Genomic DNA, 23,684 nt, shown 5'->3' on the forward strand with positions numbered 1-23,684 from the left:
GGATAGTGTTTGATTTGCTATTTGCTGTGACTTAAAGGGGTATTTAAAGAAATAGTACGTCTGATAATTCATATTTTTGTCATTTACTCATCCTCATGCCATTGTCTGCTGCTGTTTTACATATTGTGCAAGTAAACAGTGACCAGCAGCTGATTTTTCAAGCTCCGAAAGTGTTGAAAAGCACCATTAAAAGTACCATGACTTTACATTTCAAGTCTTCTTAAATCATATAATTGATTCATGAAAGAGAGACGAATCTGCTGCTTCTCTCAAATTTCATTCACTGTCAAATATATTCAAATTACAGTTAACTAAAATGGAAAATAATACGGCAACAAAAACAAATCTAGCAATTAAATGGAATATTAAAATAAAAACATCAAGGACCTTAACCAATAACAAAAAACACATTAAAGTGACTTAAAAATGTAGACTGAAAATATACAAATAAAAAACGAATTCATAATATTAATATTATTATTAAATATTAATAAAACCTATGTAGTATGTATATCAGTGATATTATAATAACACTGATGCGTCAACAACAATACCAAATCTGTTTGATTCTCGTGTATTGTAATAGATTATGTCTTGCCAAATTGAAGGGGAATATTTAGTGTACCTGCTGAAAGTAAGTTACTTAAACACATGACACACCTTTTTTAGTTAGTAATGTACAATGCAAAGTTATCTTATCTATGCTAGAGAAATGTAAGACGAAGATATTATTTAAAAGAAAAATTGTGGAATGCTCTGATTTATATAGGTCACCAGGTGATATTTTATATACACCTGACTGATGAGTGTTTCCGCTGCTTATAAAGCAAAGTTGTGCCATTGGCTGCTTATTACACATACAGAGAGTGGACAGAGAGTCCGCTAACACTCAGACACAAGGAGAACCCTCTGGCAGGTCAGTTTTACTATATATTATTATAATTTGTATTGCATTATAAATTATTTCATACAGATGCGTTGCTGTTTAGTCAGCAGATCTAAGTTTGAGATTCAAGTTCTAGTGTTTTTTGGATTGCGTTTTGCAGTTCAAACGAAGCCAAAGGCAAACGATGCAGACAGCAGATAAGGTAATGACATGATAGTTATTTTTCCTTTTCTTAACTCCTATCTGAACATATTTAATATCTTCTGCTATACTTGTCTAACTCTCGCGTGCTTTTTAAAACATTTTCCTCACTCCTTTGTCCTCTTCTTCCCCTCCTGCTTCATCTCTAATAGCTGACGACTTTTTCCATGTTTTTCATTAATAAAATTAAAAACATTAATGTATAATTTTCCACACCACAGTCCATCAAGCACATCTCACCAGCAAACATACACTCATTCACATCCTTCTTCACTCTCTGAGGCAGAAGTCTCCAAACTCATCCTTTCTAATCATCCTATTACTTGTCCACTTGATCCTATTCCATCTCATCTCCTTCAAGCCATTTCTCCTGCAGCTGTACCTGCACTCACTCACATCATTAACATATCTCTCCACACTAGTGTTTTTCCCTCAACATTTAGACAGGCTCGTATAACTCCACTAGTTAAGAAACCCACCCTCAACCCATCTCTTTTAGAGAAGTACAGACCAGTCTCCCTTCTTCCTTTCATTGCAAAAACATTTGAACAAGCTGTGTTCAACTAAGTCTTTGCCTTTCTCAAACCGACAACCTCCTTGACAGCAACCAATCTGGTTTCAGAAGTGCACATTCAACTGAGACTGCCTTGCTCTCATTTGTGGAAGCCCTAAGACTGGCAAGAGCGGAATCCAAATCTTTAATACTTATCCTGCGTGATCTGTCTGCTGCTTTTGACACGGTTAACCACCAGGTCCTCCTGTCAACCCTACTGACAAAGGGCATCTCAGGATTACTTACTGGATGTAGGACCATCTCCTTCAACTTAACCTTGCCAAGACAGAACTGCTTGTGGTTCCAGCAAACCCATCGTTTCATCACAATTTCACCATCAAGTTAGGCACTTTAACCATAACTCCTTCAAAAACAGCCAGAAACCTTGGAGTTAAAATTGATGATCAGCTAACTTTCTCAGAAAAAAAATGTCCGGTCCTGCAGATTTGCTTTGTTCAACATTAAGAAGTTCTGGCGCTTTCTTTCGGAACATGCTGCACAACACCTTGTTCAAGCTCTTGTTCTGTCCAGGCTGGACTATTGCAATGCTCTCTTGGCAGGTCTTCCAGACAGTTCTATTAAACCTTTACAATTAATCCAGAACGTGGCAGCAAGATTCGTTTTTAATGAGCCAAAAAGAATACATGTCACAACTCTGTTTATTAATTTGCACTGGCTACCAATAGCTGCTCGCATAAAATTCAAGGCATTGATGTTTGCATACAAAACCAACACTGGCTCTGCACCCTTGTACCTAAATTCATTACTTCAGACTTATGTGCCCTCTAAAAGCTTGCGTACAGCTTACTGTAATGTAAACGTCGCTTGATTGTGCCATCCCAAAGAAACACAAAATCACTTTTACGGACTTTTAAATTAAATGTTCCCTCCTGGTGGAATGACCTCCCCAACTCAATCCGAGCAGCTGAGTCCTTAGCCATCTTCAAGAATCAGCTTAACACATCTCTTCAATCTTTATTTGACCCTCTAACTTTACCACTCACTATTCTAATTCTATTCTTTAAAAAAAAGATCTAACTACCTTTCTAATCTTTTTGTACTTTAACACTAGCTTGCTCTATTCTTTTTCTATTCTATCCTTTTCCTTTAGATTTATTATATGATTTAAAAGCCTTTGCTACATGTACTGCATTTAAGCTAACTGAGACTTGTTATAGCTCTTGTACTGTATATTGCTATTTTGTTGTTTTTGATTGCTTTCAATGCTTTGGATAAAAGCATCTGCTAAATGACGAAATGTAAATATGTGGATCTTTTAGTCCCTGGTGTCTTTTGATTGTCATTAATTTTATGAAACAATACAGATACTGTCAGTTAACAGATGAGCTATATTTGTAAAGCATTAACTGTCCTGGGGAAAAACTGAGCACCTAACTCATCAGAAAAGTCATTTGATCTTTTAAAAAAGGAAAGCAGGTTAAATTTGAATTCATGAAAATCTGGTGAAAACTTTAAGCACAATTGTTAACATAATTGTTGAGTTTCTGATTTGTCTAAGGCAGCAGTTTGTTATTTCACAGATCATTTTCACAAGGAAGTATTTTCTGAATAAGCAACAGGGAACTTTATTATATACCTGAACAATTTATGCATAAATTTAAAGTAAACTCAAAATAGACTTTCTTTTTTTTTCAAATGGGAATCTAATGTTAATGACTAAATATTTAAATTTCTGTCTATCTATCTAGTTATTCAGTTGTTGTTATGATGCTATTTGATATTCACCAATGTAATATTAATATTTTACAAGATACAACAACTATTATTTTTAAATATTAATAGCATTAATAATAGTTATTGTGTTACATTTTTTTTGTATGGAATTTAATATTCAGCAATTAATGTATTTGGTAATATATTAACACTAAATATTACTTTGCTCCTTTCACAAAATAAAAATATATAAAATAAAATATTAATTCATGCAATATAATATTTAATTTCAAGTAGTCTATAGTGGACATTTACACTTAAGTACATGAAATCTGAAATAAGAAAACAATTTACCAGTGTTGTAAGATAAAAGCAAGTATAGCTCATTTCATATCTCTTCTGTTGATAAAATATTGAATTACTAATGGAACGTTTAATACCTAAGTTAATCATTTATTACAGAGTGTCATTTGATATCCTTTTCGAGCACAACAGGTTGCAAAACCCTGACAAAAGCTGATTAAACTCTAATTTCTTTCAGACAGATGACAATCTTTCTCACCTGAACTATGATTTCCAACATGAAGAGCAGCAGCCCCATCCATATCTGCCTCCTCCTGTAATATACCCAGCTTTACCTCAGTACCCCGGTCCCCAAAACCCACAACATCTATACCAGAATTCAGAGAGATACTCGCCTGCTCAGAACCTCCATCAGTATACGCCTCAAGCAGAACCTGTTAATACACACCACACGTTCACATCTGGACTCTACCTTGATGTTAATCCGGTTCACAAATGTATTTAATGCTTCTTAAAGGAATAGTTCACCAAAAATAAATCATTTACTTACCCTTAAGTTGTTCCAAACTTGTAAACTCTTCTGAACAATAAAGATTATTTTGAAGAACGTATGTAGCCAAACATCATCTGGTACCCTTTAGTATTTTACTATGGAAGCCAATGGGGAGCAATGACTGTTTAATTAGCAAAACATTTTTCATCTTCTTTTGTTTGGGTGAACTATTCCTTTTAACCTATTTTAGTCATTTTCATGTTCTAAATATCGGTTCTCATGAACTTTGATTCTTTAACAGCTTCCAGGAGAAAAAAATGGCCATTTATTTTTGGCATAGTCATCACCCTGCTGGTCGTTGCTGGGGTCATAGCTGCGGTGCTTTGGTTTTATGGTAAGAAACTCTCACACTGGATGTCTTGCAGTTCATCTACCCAGTGATTTCTGGCTCTGATATCCTTCGTCTACTCCAACAGGTCTGTTTGATTGTTTGCTAGGATCTCGCTGTCAAACAGATAACAAACATGTCAGTCTTTCGCAGTGGTGTGACGGCATGGAGAACTGTCCTTTGGGAGACGATGAAAGTCAGTCCTGACACATTGTCCGACGTGTTGAATTGATTCCATTCAAAGATCTTTACTGTACTTTCTGTTGTTGTATTTGTAGTTCGTCTGTTTGGATCTAATTTCCTTCTTCAGATGTATTCAAATGTGACCCGAAAATGGGAGAATGTGTGTTCAGATAGATGGAATGACAGCCTCGGACAGCAAGCGTGTGAGATGATGGGATACGAGAGGTAATGTTAGAAGTCTGTTACTACTACTTTACAGTTGCCACAAAATATATGAAGCAGCACAACTGTTTTCATCATCAATAATAATAATACTCAGTGCTTTATGAGCACCAAATTAAAATGGTTTGTGAAGGATCATGTGAAAAATGGACATCACAGGAATATTAGTACATTTACAGAATGTGTTTTGTATGAGGTGATTTGTAATATGTGCTTTGTGTTTGTGTGTGGTTCATCTCTAAGGAGCACTTATGTGGGTTATGAGGAGATTGACTACATGCTGGTGAAGACCGATTCTCTCAGCTCTTCCAATCTGACAGGTTTTCTCAGTAAAACGTGCGCAACAGAGTTCTGTTGAAGGCTGTAGAAGGTAATGTTTTCTCTTGGTTCTTGGTTCTAAATAAATGCGACTTATAGTCCAGTGTGACTTGTATATGTTTTTTTCCTCATCATGACGTATTTTTGGATTGATGCGACTTATACTTAGGTGCGACTTATAGTCCGAACCTATTCAAATGACTTCAGAAGAATAGCAATGAGTTAAATGGACTATTTTGAGGAGCTAGATAGTATAAACGTCTGTGTCCACTGTGTGGAAAAGAGCAGCTTGATCATTCTGCAAAATATCTCCTTTTTGTTTTACAGAAGAACCATATAGCTTTGAATGCTGACAATTTCTGTTTCTTGTTTCAGTGAACGTCAGGCCAGTGTGTCTACCCAATAAAGGCATGTACTTCACTGCTCCACGGGATTGTTACGTCACTGGATGGGGGTCACTGTTTAGTGGAGGTTTGAAACTTTTTCAAGAGCAAATCCCAACAGAACTGTACTTAAACTCCTACAGATCCATATGCATGTGCAATGATTCCTGATTCATGCATGACAAGCAAATGTTGTTTTCTTTAAGGATCTTCATCACAAATGCTACAAGAAGCCAAAATCCAGCTAATCGACAGAACGACTTGCAACAGCCGAGCAGTGTATAACGGACAAATCACAGACACCATGATCTGTGCTGGCAAGCTGGAGGGTGGCGTGGACTCCTGTGAGGTCAGAAAGACACTCTGTATAAACACAGTTAGAAGCTGCTTGATCATTCAAAAGAGTTAATTAGAATAAAGTAAATGTAATGTATGTGCCAAAGGCCAAATTAAATAAGTGCTCTTCCAAACAGGGGGACAGTGGGGGTCCTCTGGTCACAAAAGAGAATTCTATGGTGGCTGGTTGGGGACACTAGCTGGGGTGTTGGATGTGCTTTCAGAAACAAGCCCGTGACCTACTTCCTTGACTAGATACATGAACAAATGTGGGTCAGATTTCAAATATAAATCTCCAAACTGTGTCACAGAAAATGTATTGTTATTAATATTATTATACATGATATAAGAAAAACAACTCTTTTTTTTTCAGAAATATTAACTTTTTAATATAAAGGTTTTTGAGAAGAGCAACTGATCCAAATCGCTGACTCTCAGGAACTTGTGACAGTGTCCATTTATTTTTTTGCTTTCATATAAAAGTTTTCGCATATATCTAAAATAATGTTAGTGTTAGTACTACAATGTGCACTTTTCTGTCTTTTTTGTTGTATGTTTTGTATAGAGCATAACTGTACAAATTATTTTTTATATATATGTATATAAAAAAAAGAAAACTACCTCACAATCTCATACCACTGACATGTTTCTGTTCTCTAGCTGGATTTGCCACCGCTGCAGCTCACATTTGCATTATTACAGCATTTGATAACGGTGTTACTGTCAATAAAACTGGAGACAGACACGGTCATGGATAAAATCAAGATTTTATGTTACAATTTATATGAATGTCTGACTGAACACTACTTCTTGCTTCGCTATGTTTAATTGCCTTTTTGCATTTTCATTAAATGAATTTTTATAAATATACACATTTAATGTAGTTTCTGATTTAAAATGAGTAAAAAAAAAAAAAAAGGATGCATAATAATGAAAAATGTTAAATTCTCTATAGTTCTTAATGGAATATTATAAATAAAATTTCTAACACATTTTCATGTCAATTACCCATGTTCAGTCTTAATAAAATCTCTGCCACATATTCTACATTTTATTACACATTTTATGAACTTCTTTATATTTGATATAAGATTTGTATGTGTTAAGTATTAAACTGTAATAGAATACTGAATATGAGCTTGGATATTGTGATATACAGGTGCATCTAAAGTTTGAATATTGTGGGGAAAAAAATGAATTTATTGTAACTTATTAAAAAAAAAGTGTCCTTGCTTTCATTTTGATGATTAGAGCTTACAGCTGAGTCAAATGAGTCAAAAATCCAGTATCTCAAAATATTAGAATATTTACATTTTGAGTTTCATTAAATGACCATCATGTAAATATTTGCACACCCGAGGTACAATGGCATCACCACATCACCACCTCGTTTGTGCATTATTTTTCTAATAGTTCAACACCTGTTGTCAATTATTCCACTTACACTACGGTTACCACACCTCAAGACATCGATAAGATATTATATTTAAAGGGATTTAAGGGTACTTAAATCACTATTGTGAGTAGGACTATTTGTTTTCCGCATCTCATTCAATGCCTCTTTTGCTAGTACCAAAACGTCATTTTAAAGCTGGTAGCGGAGGCTTGGGCTGTTGATAGCGTTCTAATGCAGTTATTAATAAAATTATAAGAAAGAGAGCAAGAGCTTGTGTGAATTAGGCTAACTTAGCTCTTCTTGATAGGGAAGACTGCTGACTTGGCAATAGTCCACAAGACAATCATTGAGTCACAGAAGGTCATTACTGAAAGGGGGGGGGGGCTGTTCACAGAGTGCTGTATCAATTCACTCCTCTTAAATTAAATTCTTTATGTTAGAAAAGCTACAGCCACTGTAATTTCTTGAATATCAGGACATCAAACGGTCTAATAATGTGTTTCATGGATTCTCGTCTGTGAAATTCGCCACTTCCAGTATTTTGCAGATTACACAACACAGGAAAAATGCAATCAAGGTTTTATCAAAATCGCCTATCCTAATTGAATCGAGAAATTGTTGGTGCCCTAAATTTATAGCATTTTTAAATGGTTACATCACGTTATTTGAAAAATAAAAGTCTTGTTATTGGTAAAACAACACTATTTTGACTTGCTGTCATGCTACTGAAAAGGTGCAGGCAATATAATTAGAATATCATCAAAAAGTTGATTTATTTCACTAATTCCATTAAAAAAATGAAACTTGTATATTATATTCATTCATTAAACACAGACTGATATATTTCAAATGTTTATTTCTTTTAATTTTTTTTATGATTGTAACTGGCAACTAAGGAAATAAGCATAAATAAATAAATTAATTTTCTCATTATCTAAGAAAATGTGAATATTGTGAAAAGGTTTAATATTCAAGACACCTGGTGCCACACTCTAATCAGCTAATTAACTCAAAACACCTGCAAAGGCCTTTAAACGGTCTCTCAGTCTAATTCTGTAGGCTACACAATCATGGACTGCTGACTTGACAGTTGTCCAAAAGACGACCATTGACACCTTGCACAAGGAGGGCAAGACACAAAAGGTCATTGCAAAAGAGTCTGGCTGTTCACAGAGCTCTGTGGCCAAACACATTTATAGGGAGACGAAGGGAAGGAAATGTGGTAGAAAAAAGTGTACAAGCAATAGGGATAACTGCACACTGGAGAGAATTGTGAAACAAAACCAATTCAAAAATGTGGGGGAGATTCACAAAGAGTGGACTGCAGCTGGAGTCAGTGCTTCAAGAACCACTACACACAGACGTATGTAAGACATGGGTTTCAGCTGTCACACTCCTTGTGTCAAGACACTCTTGAACAACAGACAGCGTCCGAAGCGTCTTGCCTGGGCTAAAGACAAAAAGGACTGGACTGCTGCGGAGTGGTCCAAAATTATGTGCTCTGATGAAAGTAAAGTTTTTATTTCCTTTAGAAATCAGGGTCCCAGAGTCTGGAGGAAGAGAGGAGAGGAACACAATCCACGTTGCTTGAGGTCCAGTGTAAAGTTTCCACAGTCAGTGATGGTTTGGGTTGCCATGTCATCTGCTGGTGTTGGTCCACTGTGTTTTCTGAGATACAAGGTCAACACAGCCATATACCAGGAAGTTTAGGAGCACTTCATGCTTACTGTTGCAGACCAACTTTTTGGAGATACAGATTTCATTTTCCAACAGGACTTGGCACCTGCACACAGTGTCAAAGCTACCAGTACCTGGTTTAAGGACCATGGTATCTTAATTGGCCAGCAAACTCGCCTGACCTTAAAGGGTTAGTTCACCCAATAATCAAAATTATGTCATTAATAACTCTCCCTCATGTCGTTCCAGACCCGTGTGACACTTTCGTTTTTCTTCGGAACACAGTTTAAGATATTTTAGATTTAGTCCGAGAGCTCTCAGTCCCTCCATTGAAACTGTGTGTACGGTCTACTTTCCATGTCCAGAAAGGTAAGAAAAACATCATCAAAGTAATCCATGTGACATCACAGCATCGAAAATACATTTTGGTCCAAAAATAGCAAAAACTACGACTTTATTCATCATTGTCTTCTCTTCCGCGTCTGTTGTGAGAGAGTTCAAAACACAGCAGTTTGTGATATCCGGTTCGCGAATGAATCACTCGATATATCCGGATCTTCTTGAACCAGTTCACCAAATCGAACTGAATCGTTTAAAGCGGTTCGTGTCTCTATTAACTTTTTTAATGTGGCTGACACTCCCTCTGAGTTCAAACAAACCAATATCCCGGAGTAATTCATGTACTCAAACATTACACTGACTGAACTGCTGTGAAGAGAGAACTGAAGATGAACACCGAGCCGAGCCAGATAGAGAACAAAAGATTGACTCGTTCTCGAGTCAAGAACAGGTTGCATCAGTTTTCGGATCACCAGTAGTTCTTTCGGACAGTTCAATTCAATAAACCGGTTGAAGAAAACGATTCACCGGTTCTTTTGCGCTCAACCTAATGACTTCATTTGTGATGATTGCCCTTGATTCAAGCCTTTGGTTTACCCGCGCTCATAACACTAGTACAGAATCAGTTCAGAATCAATCACCAAAAGAATCAGTTCGGTTCAGACGCTCTGTGTGTCAGTCTGTTTCACCCTGAATCACACATGCGCAGTATCATCAGATCCTCGGTTTCTCGAATCGGATGCGTCTGACAGAAACGGTTCTTGACTCGTGAACGAGTCAGTCTATTGTTCATTATCTGGCTCGGCTCGGTGTTCATCTTCAGTTCTCTCTTCACAGCAGTTCAGTCAGTGTACTGTTTGAGTAAATGAATTACACCGGGATATTGGTTTGTTTGAACTCAGAGGGAGTGTCAGCCACATTAAAAAAGTTAACAGCTTAACTCATTTGTGGATTAATGCTTATTGGCTTATCGGACTGCTTTTAACGATTCAGTTCGATTTGGTGAACTGGTTCAAGAAGATCTAAGAATCTAATGATTCATTCGTGAACCGGAGCTCTCTGACTAAATTTAAAATATCTTAAACTGTGTTCTGAAGATAAACGGAGGTCTTACGGGTTTGGAACGACATGAGGGTGTTATTAATGACATGATTTTGATTATTGGGTGAACTAACCCTTTAACCCCATAGGAAATCTATAGGGTATTGTGAAAAGGGAGATGCGCTATGCCAGACCCAAGAATGCAGAAGAGCTGAAGGCCACTATCAGAGCAACCTGGGCTCTCATAACACCTGGGCAGTGCCACAGACTGATCGACTCCATGCCAAGCCGCATTGCTGCAGTAATTCAGGCAAAAGGAGCCCCAACTAAGTATTGAGTGCTGTACATGCTCATACTTTTCATGTTCATACTTTTCAGTTGGCCAAGATTTCTAAAAATCCTTTCTCTGTATTGGTCTTAAGTAAATTCAAATTTTCTGACATACTGAATTTGGGATTTTCCTTAGTTGTCAGTTATAATCATCAAAATTAAAAGAAATAAACATTTGAAATATATCAGTCTATGTGTAATGAATGAATATAATATACGTTTCACTTTTTGATGATATTCTAATTACAGTATATGACCAGGCACCTGAATAGTTGATTTGGAAGCTTTGCTACTTATAGCTAGGTGCTGAGATGTAGTTAGCTAATCATTAATGGCCTGTTTTTTGTTTTTCAGAGAACTATGTTTGCTAGATTCACATCTAGATCACCATTTTATCCTAATTCACAGCTTTTGCTGATGCTGCTGTGGCCCCCATCGATTTCCCTATCGCTCCAGCCTTCGCTGTCCCCAAGGTTAGCTGATGTTTATGTGTTTATTGCTAATCTAATGTGTTTTTGAAGTCATTCGGGGTAGTAACATCTGTTTTACACAGGTCCTGAAGGCAGCCGGTGTAAAGTAAGAGAATAAGGCCTTCATTGTCATGGTGCTGGCCAACATCAAGATGTTAGACATTGACCCCAACAAAGTCAATAACAATGGTTGGAGCAGTTTCCTTCGGACATCCAATTGGGTAAATATATGCAACATGCTTCTCATGCATCACTGTTCACTATATTGACATACTGTAATTCGATTTGCCTAATAATGAATGTGTCAGTTTTATGGTTTCTAGATTGTCAGGGGCGAGAATCGTAGGACACATAGTACACAATCTGAAATCTGGGCAGTACAGAAATATTAGGACTTGCACTTTAATCCACAGAATGTGTGTAGGATTTGGTCCTTGAGTCATATATACTTTCATCATTAATGTGAGGTCAGTCCTGTTTTTCAATTAAAATAGGAAACAAAGTTGTCAATGTTCATACAATACAAACTTGTAGTCGTTTTTCTGTGCACTCTATGCATATTTTGTTATAACCAAACAAAATAATGTTTTAATAAAAGAGTTTAAGAGTTTGTTTTTGTTGATGATTATACTCAGAAATAATGCATTTCACCTGAATGAACACCAGATGGGGTGTGTGCTTTGAGCTCTGTTTGCTGATTGGCTAATGGACGCTTTTCACAGACTATAATGAATCAATAAAAAATAAAATTCTTCTGTTACAATATTTTATCCTGACATTAAATTTAAAAAAAAATTTTTTTTTAAAAAATAAAACTCAGAAGGGGTTTCTATACTGGTACATTTGACAACATTAATTCTTCTGACTTCCTTTATCAATCTCTCTAAACACAATAGTAGGCCTTTTACAGATCTAATCTCAATAATAACCTCCAGACACCGCTCTTATCACGTAACATTACACCTTGTGTTGATTCTACGAAGTACTCAGAGACTTTTTTTAAGTTTTAATTTGACGTTTCTTCCTTCTATTTTTCATTTAAATGTTATTGTGCTTCAATCAAAGAGATGAGTCATATATTAACAAGATGTTGTGAGAGCACTTGTAACATCATGAATGTCAAAGTACTGGCTCATTGACTTACTGAATTACTTAGTTACTGAATAACAGCAGGGCCAGACTGACCCCTGAGTGAGAGCTGAGTTTGGAAAGCCACGCTTTTTAATAAGATTATCTTTACAGCTTGTTTTTAATGTGGCTGTTGTGTGAACAGAGCATCAGGAAGTTGAACAGGAAGTCTAGTTAGCTTGTAACAGATAAAACCTTCATCATATAAAGCCTTGTAATGGTTTTATAGTTTTACATAATGATTTAAATAAAAACTTACAGTTGGCCTTGTTCATATATATTTTCATATATGCTATTGAAACCAGCTAAAAAAAACAGCTCTCTTGTGTAACATAAGATACACAAAGTTCAAAGGCCTGCAAAGGTCACATCTGTTGACACACATGGGGGATAGTGTTTGATTTACTATTTGCTGTGACTTAAAGGGATATTTAAAGAAATAGTACATCTGATAATTCATATTTTTGTCATTTACTCATCCTCATGCCATTGTCTGCTGCTGTTTTACATATTGTGCAAGTAAATGGTGACCAGCAGCTGATTTTTCACGCTCCAAAAGTGTCAAAAAGCACAATTAAAAGTACCATAACATTACATTTTAAGTCTTCTTAAATTCTTAACTGCTGCGTCTCTCAAATTTCCTTCACTGTCAAATATATTAAAATTACAGTTAACCAAAATGGAAACTAATACGGCAACCAAAACAAATCTTGGAATTAAATGAAATATTAAGATAAAAACTTCAAGGACCTTAACCAATAACAAAAACACATTAGAATGACTTAAAAACGAAGACTGAAAATATGCAAATAAACTAATATTATTATTACTAAATATAAATAAAACCTATGTAGTGTGTACTGTATATCAGTGATACTGTAATAACACTGGTGCATCAACAACAATACCAAATCTGTTTGATTCTCGTGTATTGTAATAGATTATGACTTGCCAAATTGAAGGGGAATATTTAGTGTACCTGCAGAAGGTAAATTACTTGCATGCTTAATGTGTACAAATTAGATTTGAGCTACGAAGTGGAAGCTTTTCATTGTAAACGACTAAACTTTTGGTTCAGCTCCCACACAAAGCTAGCATATGACTTCAGAGGGTTTGAACCATAGCATTGAAATCACAGAGAATAAAGTTAAGCAACTTATGGAAATGTTATGTTATGAGAAAAAGGGAACATGAAAATGTACATTTGCGCTTGCAAGCCAAAGAAACTTCTTTTAAAAGCTAAAAACGAATGTAATCTCATGCAGTTGTTGTACCTCACTCTCACTGTAGAAATAAGTGAGCTAGAAGGAAGCAGCTTTAAGAGGAAGAATGTTTTCCTATTATTGACACACCTTTTTTGGTTAGTAATTTACAATGCAAAGTTGTTTCAATACAAAACCAAGTTATTGTTCAAAAGAAAAGCAGTTGGATGCTCTGAGTTATAAACTCTTGGGTCACCAGGTGATATTTTATATACACCTGACTGATGAGTGTTTCCGCTGCTTATAAAGCAAAGTTGTGCCATTGGCTGCTTATTACACATACAGAGAGTGGACAGAGAGTCCGCTAACACTCAGACACAAGGAGAACCCTCTGGCAGGTCAGTTTTACTATAAATTATTATAATTTGTATGGCATAATATATCATTTCATACGGATGCGTTGCTGTTTCTGATTAATATTTTGCTGTATGTTTAGTCAGCAGATCTAAGTTTGAGATTCAAGTTCTAGTGTTTTTTGGATTGCGTTTTGCAGTTCAAATAAAGCCAAAGGCAAACGATGCAGACAGCAGATACGGTAATGATATGATATATTGTTGTTTTTCCTTTTCTTAACTCCTATCTGAACATATTTATCCTCTTCTGCCATATTTGGATCATTTAGTCCCTGGTGTATTTTGATTGTCATTCATTTTATGTAACAATACAGACACTGTCAGTCAACAGATGAGCTATATTTGTAAAGCATTAACTGTCCTGGGGAAAAGACCGAGGACTTAATGAATGATTCATCAGAAAAGTCGTTTGATGTTTTAAAAAAGGAAAGCCAGTTAGATTTGAATTCATGAAAAACTGGTGAAAACATGAAGCACAATTGTTTTTGCTGAGTTTCTGATTTGTCTAAGGCAGACAAGGAAGTATTTTCTGAATAAGCAACAGGGAACTTTGTTATATACCTTTACAATTTATGCATAAAATTAATCTAGTTATTCAGTTGTTGTTATGATGGTATTTGATATTTACCAATGTAAAATTAATATTTTACAAAATACAACAACTATTATTTTTAAATATTAATAGCAATAATTTCAATGTATATTTTCTTTTTTACCAGTGTTGTAAGACAAAAGCAAGTATAGCTCATTTCATGTCTCTATTCCTGTTGAAATATTGAATTGCTAAAGGCATGTTGAATACCTAAGTTTATCAGTGTCATTTAAAAGCGTAAACAGTGAGTGTAATTGTTCAAATAAGGAACCATGTTTATTTAATAGGTATGTATTTCCTGGAACAGTCTTCACATTGTTGTTAGTCATATTGTAATTGTTAACATGGACACAGTCCTCTAAAGTAACTTTTTGTTGTATAATTTTCTAATTTGATATCCTTTTCGAGCAAAACAGGTTGCAAAACCCTGACAAAAGCTGATTAAACTCAAATTTCTTTCAGACATATGACAGTCTTTCTCAGCTGAACTATGGTTTCCAACATGAAGAGCAGCAGGCCCATCCATATCTGCCTCCTTCTGGAATATATCCAGCTTTACCTCAGTACCCCGGTCCCCAAAACCCACAACATCTATACCAGAATTCAGAGAAATACTCGCCTGCTCAGAACCTCCATCAGTATACGCCTCAAGCTGCACCTGTTAATACACACCACACGTTCACATCTGGACTCTACCTTGATGTTAATCCGGTTCACAAATGTATTTAATGCTTCTTAAAGGAATAGTTCACCAAAGATAAATCATTTACATACCCTCAAGTTGTTCCAAACTCATATGGATCTCATTCTTCTGCTGAAAACATAAGATTATTTTGAAGAACGTATGTAGCCAAACATCATCTGGTAGCCTTTAGTATTTTACTATGGAAGCCAATGGGGAGCAAAGACTGTTTAATTAGCAAAACATTTTTTCTTTTCTCTTGTTTGGGTGAACTATTCCTTCTAACCTATTTTAGTCATTTTCATGTTCTAAATATCGGTTCTCATGAACTTTGATTCTTTAACAGCTTCCAGGAGAAAAAAATGGCCATTTATTCTTGGCATAGTCATCACCCTGCTGGTCGTTGCTGGGGTCATAGCTGCGGTGCTTTGGTTTTATGGTAAGAAACTCTCACACTGGATGTCTTGCAGTTCATCTACCCAGTGATTTCTGGCTCTGATATCCTTCGTCTACTCCAACAGGTCTGTTTGATTGTTTGCTAGGATCTCGCTGTCAGACAGATAACAAACATGTCAGTCTTTCGCAGTGGTGTGACGGCATGGAGAACTGTCCTTTGGGAGACGATGAAAGTCAGTGCTGACACATTGTCCGACGTGTTGAATTGATTCCATTCAAAGATCTTTACTGTACTTTCTGTTGTTGTATTTGTAGTTCGTCTGTTTGGATCTAATTTCCTTCTTCAGATGTATTCAAATGTGACCCGAAAATGGGAGAATGTGTGTTCAGATAGATGGAATGACAGCCTCGGACAGCAAGCGTGTGAGATGATGGGATACGAGAGGTAATGTTAGAAGTTTGTTATTACTACTTTACAGTTGCCACAAAAGATATGAAGCAGCACAACTGTTTTCATCATCAATAATAATAATACTCAGTGCTTTATGAGCACCAAATTAAAATGATTTGTGAAGGATCATGTGAAAAATGGACATCACAGGAATATTAGTACATTTACAGAATGTGTTTTGTATGAGGTGATTTGTAATATGTGCTTTGTGTTTGTGTGTGGTTTATCTCTAAGGAGCACTTATGTGGGTTATGAGGAGATTGACTACATGCTGGTGAAGACCGATTCTCTCAGCTCTTCCAATCTGACAGGTTTTCTCAGTAAAACGTACGCAACAGAGTTCTGTTAATACAGAATTATCTAGTACTTCATATCTAAAAGGTTTAGGTTTTGCATGTTGGTTATTTTATTGCAGTTAACATTATTTATTGGTTAGTAGTGTTCCCTATAATCAGCTTGTTTAAAGGCTTTTTATGTTTCTCTTATGATAATTCAGTTCAGACTGTCCATCTAACAAAGCAGTGGCACTCAAATGTATAGGTAAGATAATAGTTCCAAGTTCTTTTTTTTGTATGTGTTTTTGTAAAATAAATAAATCTGTGTTTTTTAGGTGTTGCCCTTCTTTTGTGTTAACTAAAATGTCAAAAAGTAAGAAAATTAGAATTACCTTGAATAAAACTGTAAATAAAGTTAAAAATAGAAGTTTGCTATATACGGTTGCAATCAAAATTATTCAACCCCCTTGACCTGCAAGACAATTTGCTACGGAGAACATTTTATGAAATCAGTTCAGCAAAGGCTTCAGTAAAGTATTAGAGAAAGTTTGTTAATGCACTTTTGAGTGATTCTGAGTATGGAACATTGATGAATAATGATAAAATTCAAATTGGCTCTAAACATTCATGTTCAAAATTATTCAATCCCCTTTGTGCAGAATCTTTTATTATTTAAAATCACCAATAAACGCTGTCTGTAAGTGTTTAAAGCTTCTGTCATCTCTCGACTACAGTCTTGGCCCAATCATGTCACGCTGTCTGGTTTCTGTTTCCCTGAGTCTCCACTAGTGGTCTCACTTCCCCATAGGCACCTCACCGTAGGCACTACAATTCCCACAAAGCCTTGACCCTTCATCACAGTAATTTCACTCCTGTTAATTGCACTCAGGTGTCTTCACTCGATAGTCATTACCCTGCCTATATTAATCGGTCTTTTTCTGTTTGTCTTCATGGAGTCCTTTCATTCCATCACCCAGTTTCCTCGCCTTCCGAGTTTCCTCGCCTTCCTGTTCCTATCCCTATTGTTGTTTGTTTTGGATTGATTTCTGGTTTTGACCCCTGCTTGTTGGATTCTGATTTGGATTACCCAATAAATACCACACTGCGTTTGGATCTCTCGTCTCCTGTGTTTCCCTGGGTTCCGATCGTAACAGAAGGACTCCATCCATGTTGAGATCAAGTGGTGTGGGACTTCATTCCCGTTCCCCAGCCAGTATGGTGGAGCAGAGGGCAAAATATATAAAATTAACCACCCTCTGCCAAGAGGGCAATGAGGTGGGTGCTATTGCACATGTGTTCTGGACCCTGGTGGATAGTATGGGATATGATGATGCGGCCCTAAAAGACATTTTCAACACAGGTCTGGATGACCCGGTACCTCGTATAGAGATGGATCAGTTGGACGCGTTTGGTTTCTGGGAATTCGTGTTCTACTTGCAGCATCGGCTTCCGTGGGATGCCCCAGCCATTCTCCCGGTGGAATGGCCGATTCTGGACCGGGGTCTGCAAACAGGCCAGCCCAGCACCACTGCACAGTATGGTTGTCAGCCCAGCGCCACAGCACAAGTTGGCCGCCGGCCCAGCGCCACAGCACAAGGTGGTCGCCAGCCCAACGTCACTGTGCAAGATGGCCGCCGGCACAGCGTCGCTGCCTTGACCGCATGGATATGGTGGTCTTCTGCACCGCCCTGGTGGGTTCTGTCTCAACCGCACGGAGGTGGTGGTCTTCTGCGCCGCCCTGGTGGGCTTCTGTCTCGACCGCACAGATGTGGTGGTCTTCTGCGCCGCCCTGGTGGGCTTCTGCCTCGACCGCACGGATGTGGTGGTCTTCTGCGCCACCCTGGTGGGCTTCTGTCTCGACCACATGGCTCCAACTCCGCCTTGCTCCTCTCTGGATTCCTGCCCTGTCGGTTCGGCCCTGGGCCACTGAGCAAATGTTTCTTCCTGGACTTGTGTTTTGTTGTTTATTTGTCTTTGTTTTTTGCTCTTCTTCCCTCTGTTTCCCTCTATGGACCTGGCCCTCCGTCCCTCCCCCTGATCCTCCGCAGGTCCACCTCCCTCCTGGGCTCCTTGTTTTTGTTTTTCTCTCTGTTTCCCTCTATGGACCTGGCTCTCTGTCCCTCCCTCTGATCCTCCGCAGGTCCACCTCCCTCCTGGGCTCCTTGTTTTTGTTTTTTGCAGTTCTTGTCTCTGTTTCTCCATTTTACCTGGCCCCCCGTCCCTCCCCCTGGTCCTCCGCCATTCCACCTCCCTCCTGGTCTCTGTGTTCCTTGGTCTCTTCTTGAGTTCGGGTGGAGCATCTGGTAGCTGCTCCGTGGAGGAGGGGGTAATGTCACGCTGTCTGGTTTCTGTTTCCCTGAGTCTCCACTAGTGGTCTCACTTCCCCATAGGCACCTCACCGTAGGCACTACAATTCCCACAAAGCCTTGACCCTTCATCACAGTAATTTCACTCCTGTTAATTGCACTCAGGTGTCTTCACTTGATAGTCATTACCCTGCATATATTAACCGGTCTTTTTCTGTTTGTCTTCATGGAGTCCTTTCATTCCGTCACCCAGTTTTCTCGCCTTCCGAGTTTCCTGTTCCAGTTCCTATTCCAATTCCTGTTCCTTTTCCTATCCTTATTGTTGTTTGTTTTGGATTGATTTCTGGTTTGACCCCTGCTTGTTGGATTCTTATTTGGATTACCCAATAAATACCACATTGCATTTGGATCTCTCGTCTTCTGTGTTTCCCTGGGTTCCGATCGTAACAATTCATCGCCTTAAAAAAGCTTTCAGATCACTGATCACCTTTGGTTTTCACATTGCCACTGCTTTCTTCAAATTCAACCAGATATTTGCAATGAAAATTAAGCCTGAAGACTGAACAGGTCACTCAAGGACATTCTATGACTGATCCCTGAACCAAGCAGTAGTAGATTTGGATGTGTACTTTGGGATGACTGTCCTGCAGTAAAGTCCATTGATCATCAGCTTCAGTCTTTGCACCAAAGGCATCACAATTCTTGTCAAAATGAACATAACAGGACTGATCCACCTCCAAGTTTGACGATGGAGATGGTGTTCTTCTGCTTATTAGCTTAGCTTTTTTGCAGCAGACATACAGTACCGCTGTACAAGTTCATACAGTACACACACTGCACTGAAATGGTTTTCCTCCTTTCATCGGGTCATCTTGCAAGTCTTTGGCTGTACATTGCAGGTTTTTCTCAGTTGCTCTGATTAACAATTTTATGATATTGTGCTTTTCTCTGTTGACATTTTTGCTACTCAACTTCAGCACATGCATGGGCTAACTGTGTGTTTAACAACTCAAGCTAATTCTTTTTTTTAATAGAGTTTCTAAAGGCTTAATTGTGTTTTGAGACTGTTTTATTCCCCACCATGCAAATAAGTGATTTAAAAACAGCAATGTTGAATAGGCGTTGAATAATTATGACATAGCAGTATTATTAAAAAAGCTTATAACTCAAAAGTATTACATTATATTTTGACAATATCACTTAACTGAAAAATAAAAAAAATAAACACAAATTCATAATATTATTACATAAGAAGTTAAATACATAATATTTGTATATAACACTGATACCAATTTACAAATTTGTTATCATCTTTTCCTCAATCTCATATGAAAGATGAGAGTCTTCATTTTTGGGGTGAACCAACCTTTTAAATATTATAATTACTATAAAATATTAATATGAAGTATAGCTTGTAGCTTGGAAATCTACACTTTACACATACCCTGATACTGATCTCCGAATCCTGTAGATTGCGGACGGAACATCGGGACCCGAATCGTGGGAGGAACCACGGTGACCTCTAAGGGGGTGTGGCCATGGCAGGTCAGCCTGCAAATTTCCGGAGTGCATTTGTGTGGCGGGTCTGTCATTACACCTTACTGGATCGTCACTGCGGCTCACTGTGTGCATGAGTAAGTACTCTCGTTTAGTACAGTCTCGTTTGACAATTTATGATGAACTCTAATAAATGACAAACTGGTGCAGGAGATCAGATGCAAGGGTCTGGACTGTGTATGCTGGATATCTGAATCTTCCCGAGATGCTGTCGGCCACCGGCAGTTCTGTCAGCCGAATTATCATGCACAACTATGACCCAGTAACCGATGAGAATGACATTGCCTTGATGAAGCTAAGCAGTCCTCTCACGATTACATGTAAGACACACACACAATTTTCCCCCAGCCAATAAGAAAATTTCATGATCATTTAATAAATTGACTAATAGTGGCAGCGCAAGGTTGTGGGTTTGATTCCCAGGGAACAAATGTTAGTCTGAATGCACTGTAAGTTGTTTTCGATAAAAGCGTCTGCTAAATGCATAAATTTAATTTAATTTAAATTTAATATATGAGCCTATTCAAATGACTTCAGAAGAATAGAAATGAGTTGAATGGACTTTTGTGGTGCTTTTTGGAACTAGATAGTGTAAAGTTCTGTTTTCACTGTGTGGAAAAGAGCAGCTTGAACATTTACAGAAGAACAATACAGCTTTGAATGCCGACAATTTCTGTTTCTTGTTTCAGCGAACGTCAGGCCAGTGTGTCTACCCAATAAAGGCATGTACTTCACTGCTCCACGGGATTGTTATGTCACTGGATGGGGGTCACTGTTTAGTGGAGGTTTGAAACTTTTTCAAGAGCAAATCCCAACAGAACTGTACTAAAATACCTACAGATCCATATGCATGTGCAATGATTCCTGATTCATGCATGACAAGCAAATGTTGTTTTCTTTAAGGATCTTCCTCACAAACCCTACAAGAAGCCAAAATCCAGCTAATCGACAGAACGACTTGCAACAGCCGAGCAGTGTATAACGGACAAATCACAGACACCATGATCTGTGCTGGCAAGCTGGAGGGTGGCGTGGACTCCTGTCAGGTCAGAAACACACTCTGTATAAACACAGTTAGAAGCTGCTTGATCATTCAAAAGAGTTAATTAGAATAAAGTAAATGTAATGTATGTGCCAAAGGCCAAATTAAATAAGTGCTCTTCCAAACAGGGGGACAGTGGGGGTCCTCTGGTCACAAAAGAGAATTCTCTATGGTGGCTGGTTGGGGACACTAGCTGGGGTGATGGATGTGCTTTCAGAAACAAGCCCGGAGTCTACGGAAATGTGACCTACTTCCTTGACTGGATACATGAACAAATGCGGGTAAGATTTCCAATATAAATCTCCAAACTGTGTCACAGAAAATTTATTATTATTATTATTATCATCATTATTATACATGGCATAAGACAAACAACTGTTTTTGTTTTGTTTTGTTTTCAGAAATATTAACTTTTTAATATAAGGTTTTTTGAGAAGAGCAACTGATCCAAATCGCTGGAACTGTGACAGTGTACATTTATTTTTTTGCTTTCATATTAATGTTATCACATAAATCTAAAATAAGCACTTATTTATTTTCACCAGTGTTCGTAATGAAGTGAATTGCACATTAAGCTACAATATGCACTTTTCTTTCTTTTTTTGTTGTTGTATGTTTTGTGTAAAGAGAACAATTGTACAAATGATTTTATTAAAATAATAGTAAAATAACAAAAAAGAACCTACCTGACAATCTCACTCCACTGACATGTTTCTGTTCTCTGGCTGTCTTTGTCACCACAGCAGCTCACATTTACATTATTACAGTATTTGATAACAGGGTGTGACAGACAATATAACCATTGTCCTCAGAACTGTGAACAGACACGGTCATGAAAAAAGTCTTGAAAAAACGGTCATTTGACGGTCATGAAAAAATATTTTATTTTAAAATGTACATGAATGTCTGACTGAACACTATTTCTTTTTTCACGTTTAATTGCCTTTTTGTCTTCTCATTAAATTAATTTGTGTAAATATACATATTTAATGTCGTCTCTGACAAAAAAGCAGCATGCCTAATAAGTTAAAAAGGAAAATTCTCTTTAAAAGAGTGGAATCGAATGCTAAACGGAATACTACACATCAAATTTCTAATACATTTTTATCTCAATTACCCATGTTCAGTCTTAATAAAATCTCTGCCACATATTTCATTCTACATTTTATTACACATTTTATGACTTGAACTTCATTATATTTTATATAAGATTTTGTATGTGTTAAATATGAAATTGTAATAGAATACTGAATATGAGCTTGGATATTGTGATACTGTATACATGTGCATCTAAAGTTTGAATATTGTGAACATATATATATTTATGTTATTTCAAAAAGTGACATTTTCATATATTCTAGATTCATTACATGTAAAATAAAACATTTAAAAAGTTTCTTGGTTTTCATTTTGATGATTAGAACTAACTTAAATTCAAAAATCCAGTATCTGAAAATATTAGAATATTTACGTTTGACTTTCATTAAATGACCAACACTACAGTATAAATTCTGGGTCTCTCTTGTTCTTTGAAACCACAATAATGGGGAACACTGCTGACTTGGCAATAGTCCACAAGACAATCATTGACACCCTCCACAAAGAGAGTAAGTCACAGAAGGTCATTACTGAAAGGGGTGACTGTTCACAGAGTGCTGTATCAAAGCATATTAAATAAATAGTTGACTGGAAGGGAGAAATTGGGTAAGAAATGGTGCACAGGCAACAAGGATGGCCACAAGCTTGAGAAAACTGTCAAGCAAATCAGATTCAAACACTTGGGGGAGCTTCACAAGGAGTGGACTGAAGCTTGAGTCAGTGCATCAAGAATCACCACGCTCAGATGTCTTTAGGAAAAGGGCTACCAACAGAAACAACATCAGAAGCATCTTACCTGGGATAACGAGAAAAAGAACCTGACTGTTGCTCAGTGGTCCAAAGTCCTCTTTTCAGATAAAATGCATTTCATTTGGAAATCAAGGTCTGGAGCCAACCAGCCTGCCCTGAAATCCATATGGAATCTATGGGACATTTGAGAAAGATGAGAAACAATTGATCCAACAATACAGATGAGCTGAATGCTCAGAAGTGCCTTAGCAGAGCCACAGGCTCATCGCTTCCAAGCCACACATCACTGATGCTGGAGTTTGTGCTAAAAGAGCCCTGACCAAGTAATAAGTGCATACATGAACATAGATCTTGAACTTTTCTGTTTTGCAAATCCTTTTTTTTTTTTTTGATTGAACTTAGGAAATATTAAAATATTTTGAGATCCTGGATTTTTTTACCTACATGAGCTGTATGCTCTAATCATCAAAACTAAAAGAAACAAAAACATTTAAAAATTTTTACTGTACATATAATGAAACTAGAATATATGTTTCACTTTTTGAAATAAGTAAAAAAAAAAAAAAAAAAAAAAAAAAGAACTTTTTTTCTAAATAACA

At 37.1% G+C, this 23,684-nt stretch overlaps 2 protein-coding genes across 8 annotated transcripts; both read left to right on the plus strand.

Annotated features, from left to right (window-relative positions):
* The first annotated feature begins 757 nt into the window (after window positions 1-757).
* On the plus strand, window positions 758-22,633 carry LOC127966333 (transmembrane protease serine 2). 7 transcript variants are annotated; one of them, XM_052567240.1, is made up of 14 exons: window positions 758-916; window positions 990-1,088; window positions 3,856-4,114; window positions 4,412-4,504; window positions 4,587-4,694; window positions 15,922-16,051; window positions 16,292-16,384; window positions 16,554-16,597; window positions 20,110-20,272; window positions 20,346-20,515; window positions 20,885-20,980; window positions 21,099-21,241; window positions 21,366-21,518; window positions 21,639-22,633. In XM_052567240.1, the coding sequence occupies exons 2-14, from the start codon at window positions 1,071-1,073 to the stop codon at window positions 21,645-21,647; spliced, it is 1,479 nt and encodes a 492-aa protein (XP_052423200.1). In that variant the 5' UTR covers window positions 758-916; window positions 990-1,070; the 3' UTR covers window positions 21,648-22,633. The 7 variants fall into 7 exon arrangements, with proteins under 7 accessions (XP_052423200.1, XP_052423204.1, XP_052423203.1 ...); XM_052567244.1 differs by having other exon boundaries at window positions 4,608-4,694; XM_052567243.1 differs by lacking the exon at window positions 4,587-4,694 and adding an exon at window positions 15,732-15,839.
* Window positions 4,885-11,306, plus strand: LOC127966336 (transmembrane protease serine 11B-like protein). The gene is made up of 6 exons (XM_052567246.1): window positions 4,885-4,906; window positions 5,147-5,273; window positions 5,597-5,692; window positions 5,811-5,953; window positions 11,078-11,196; window positions 11,277-11,306. Exons 3-6 carry the CDS (start codon window positions 5,632-5,634, stop codon window positions 11,281-11,283), a joined length of 330 nt encoding a protein of 109 aa, XP_052423206.1. The 5' UTR covers window positions 4,885-4,906; window positions 5,147-5,273; window positions 5,597-5,631; the 3' UTR covers window positions 11,284-11,306.
* Window positions 22,634-23,684: the final 1,051 nt, after the last annotated feature.

Source organism: Carassius gibelio, chromosome B10 (genome assembly GCF_023724105.1).
Source record: "Carassius gibelio isolate Cgi1373 ecotype wild population from Czech Republic chromosome B10, carGib1.2-hapl.c, whole genome shotgun sequence".
Taxonomy (NCBI): Eukaryota; Metazoa; Chordata; class Actinopteri; order Cypriniformes; family Cyprinidae; genus Carassius; species Carassius gibelio.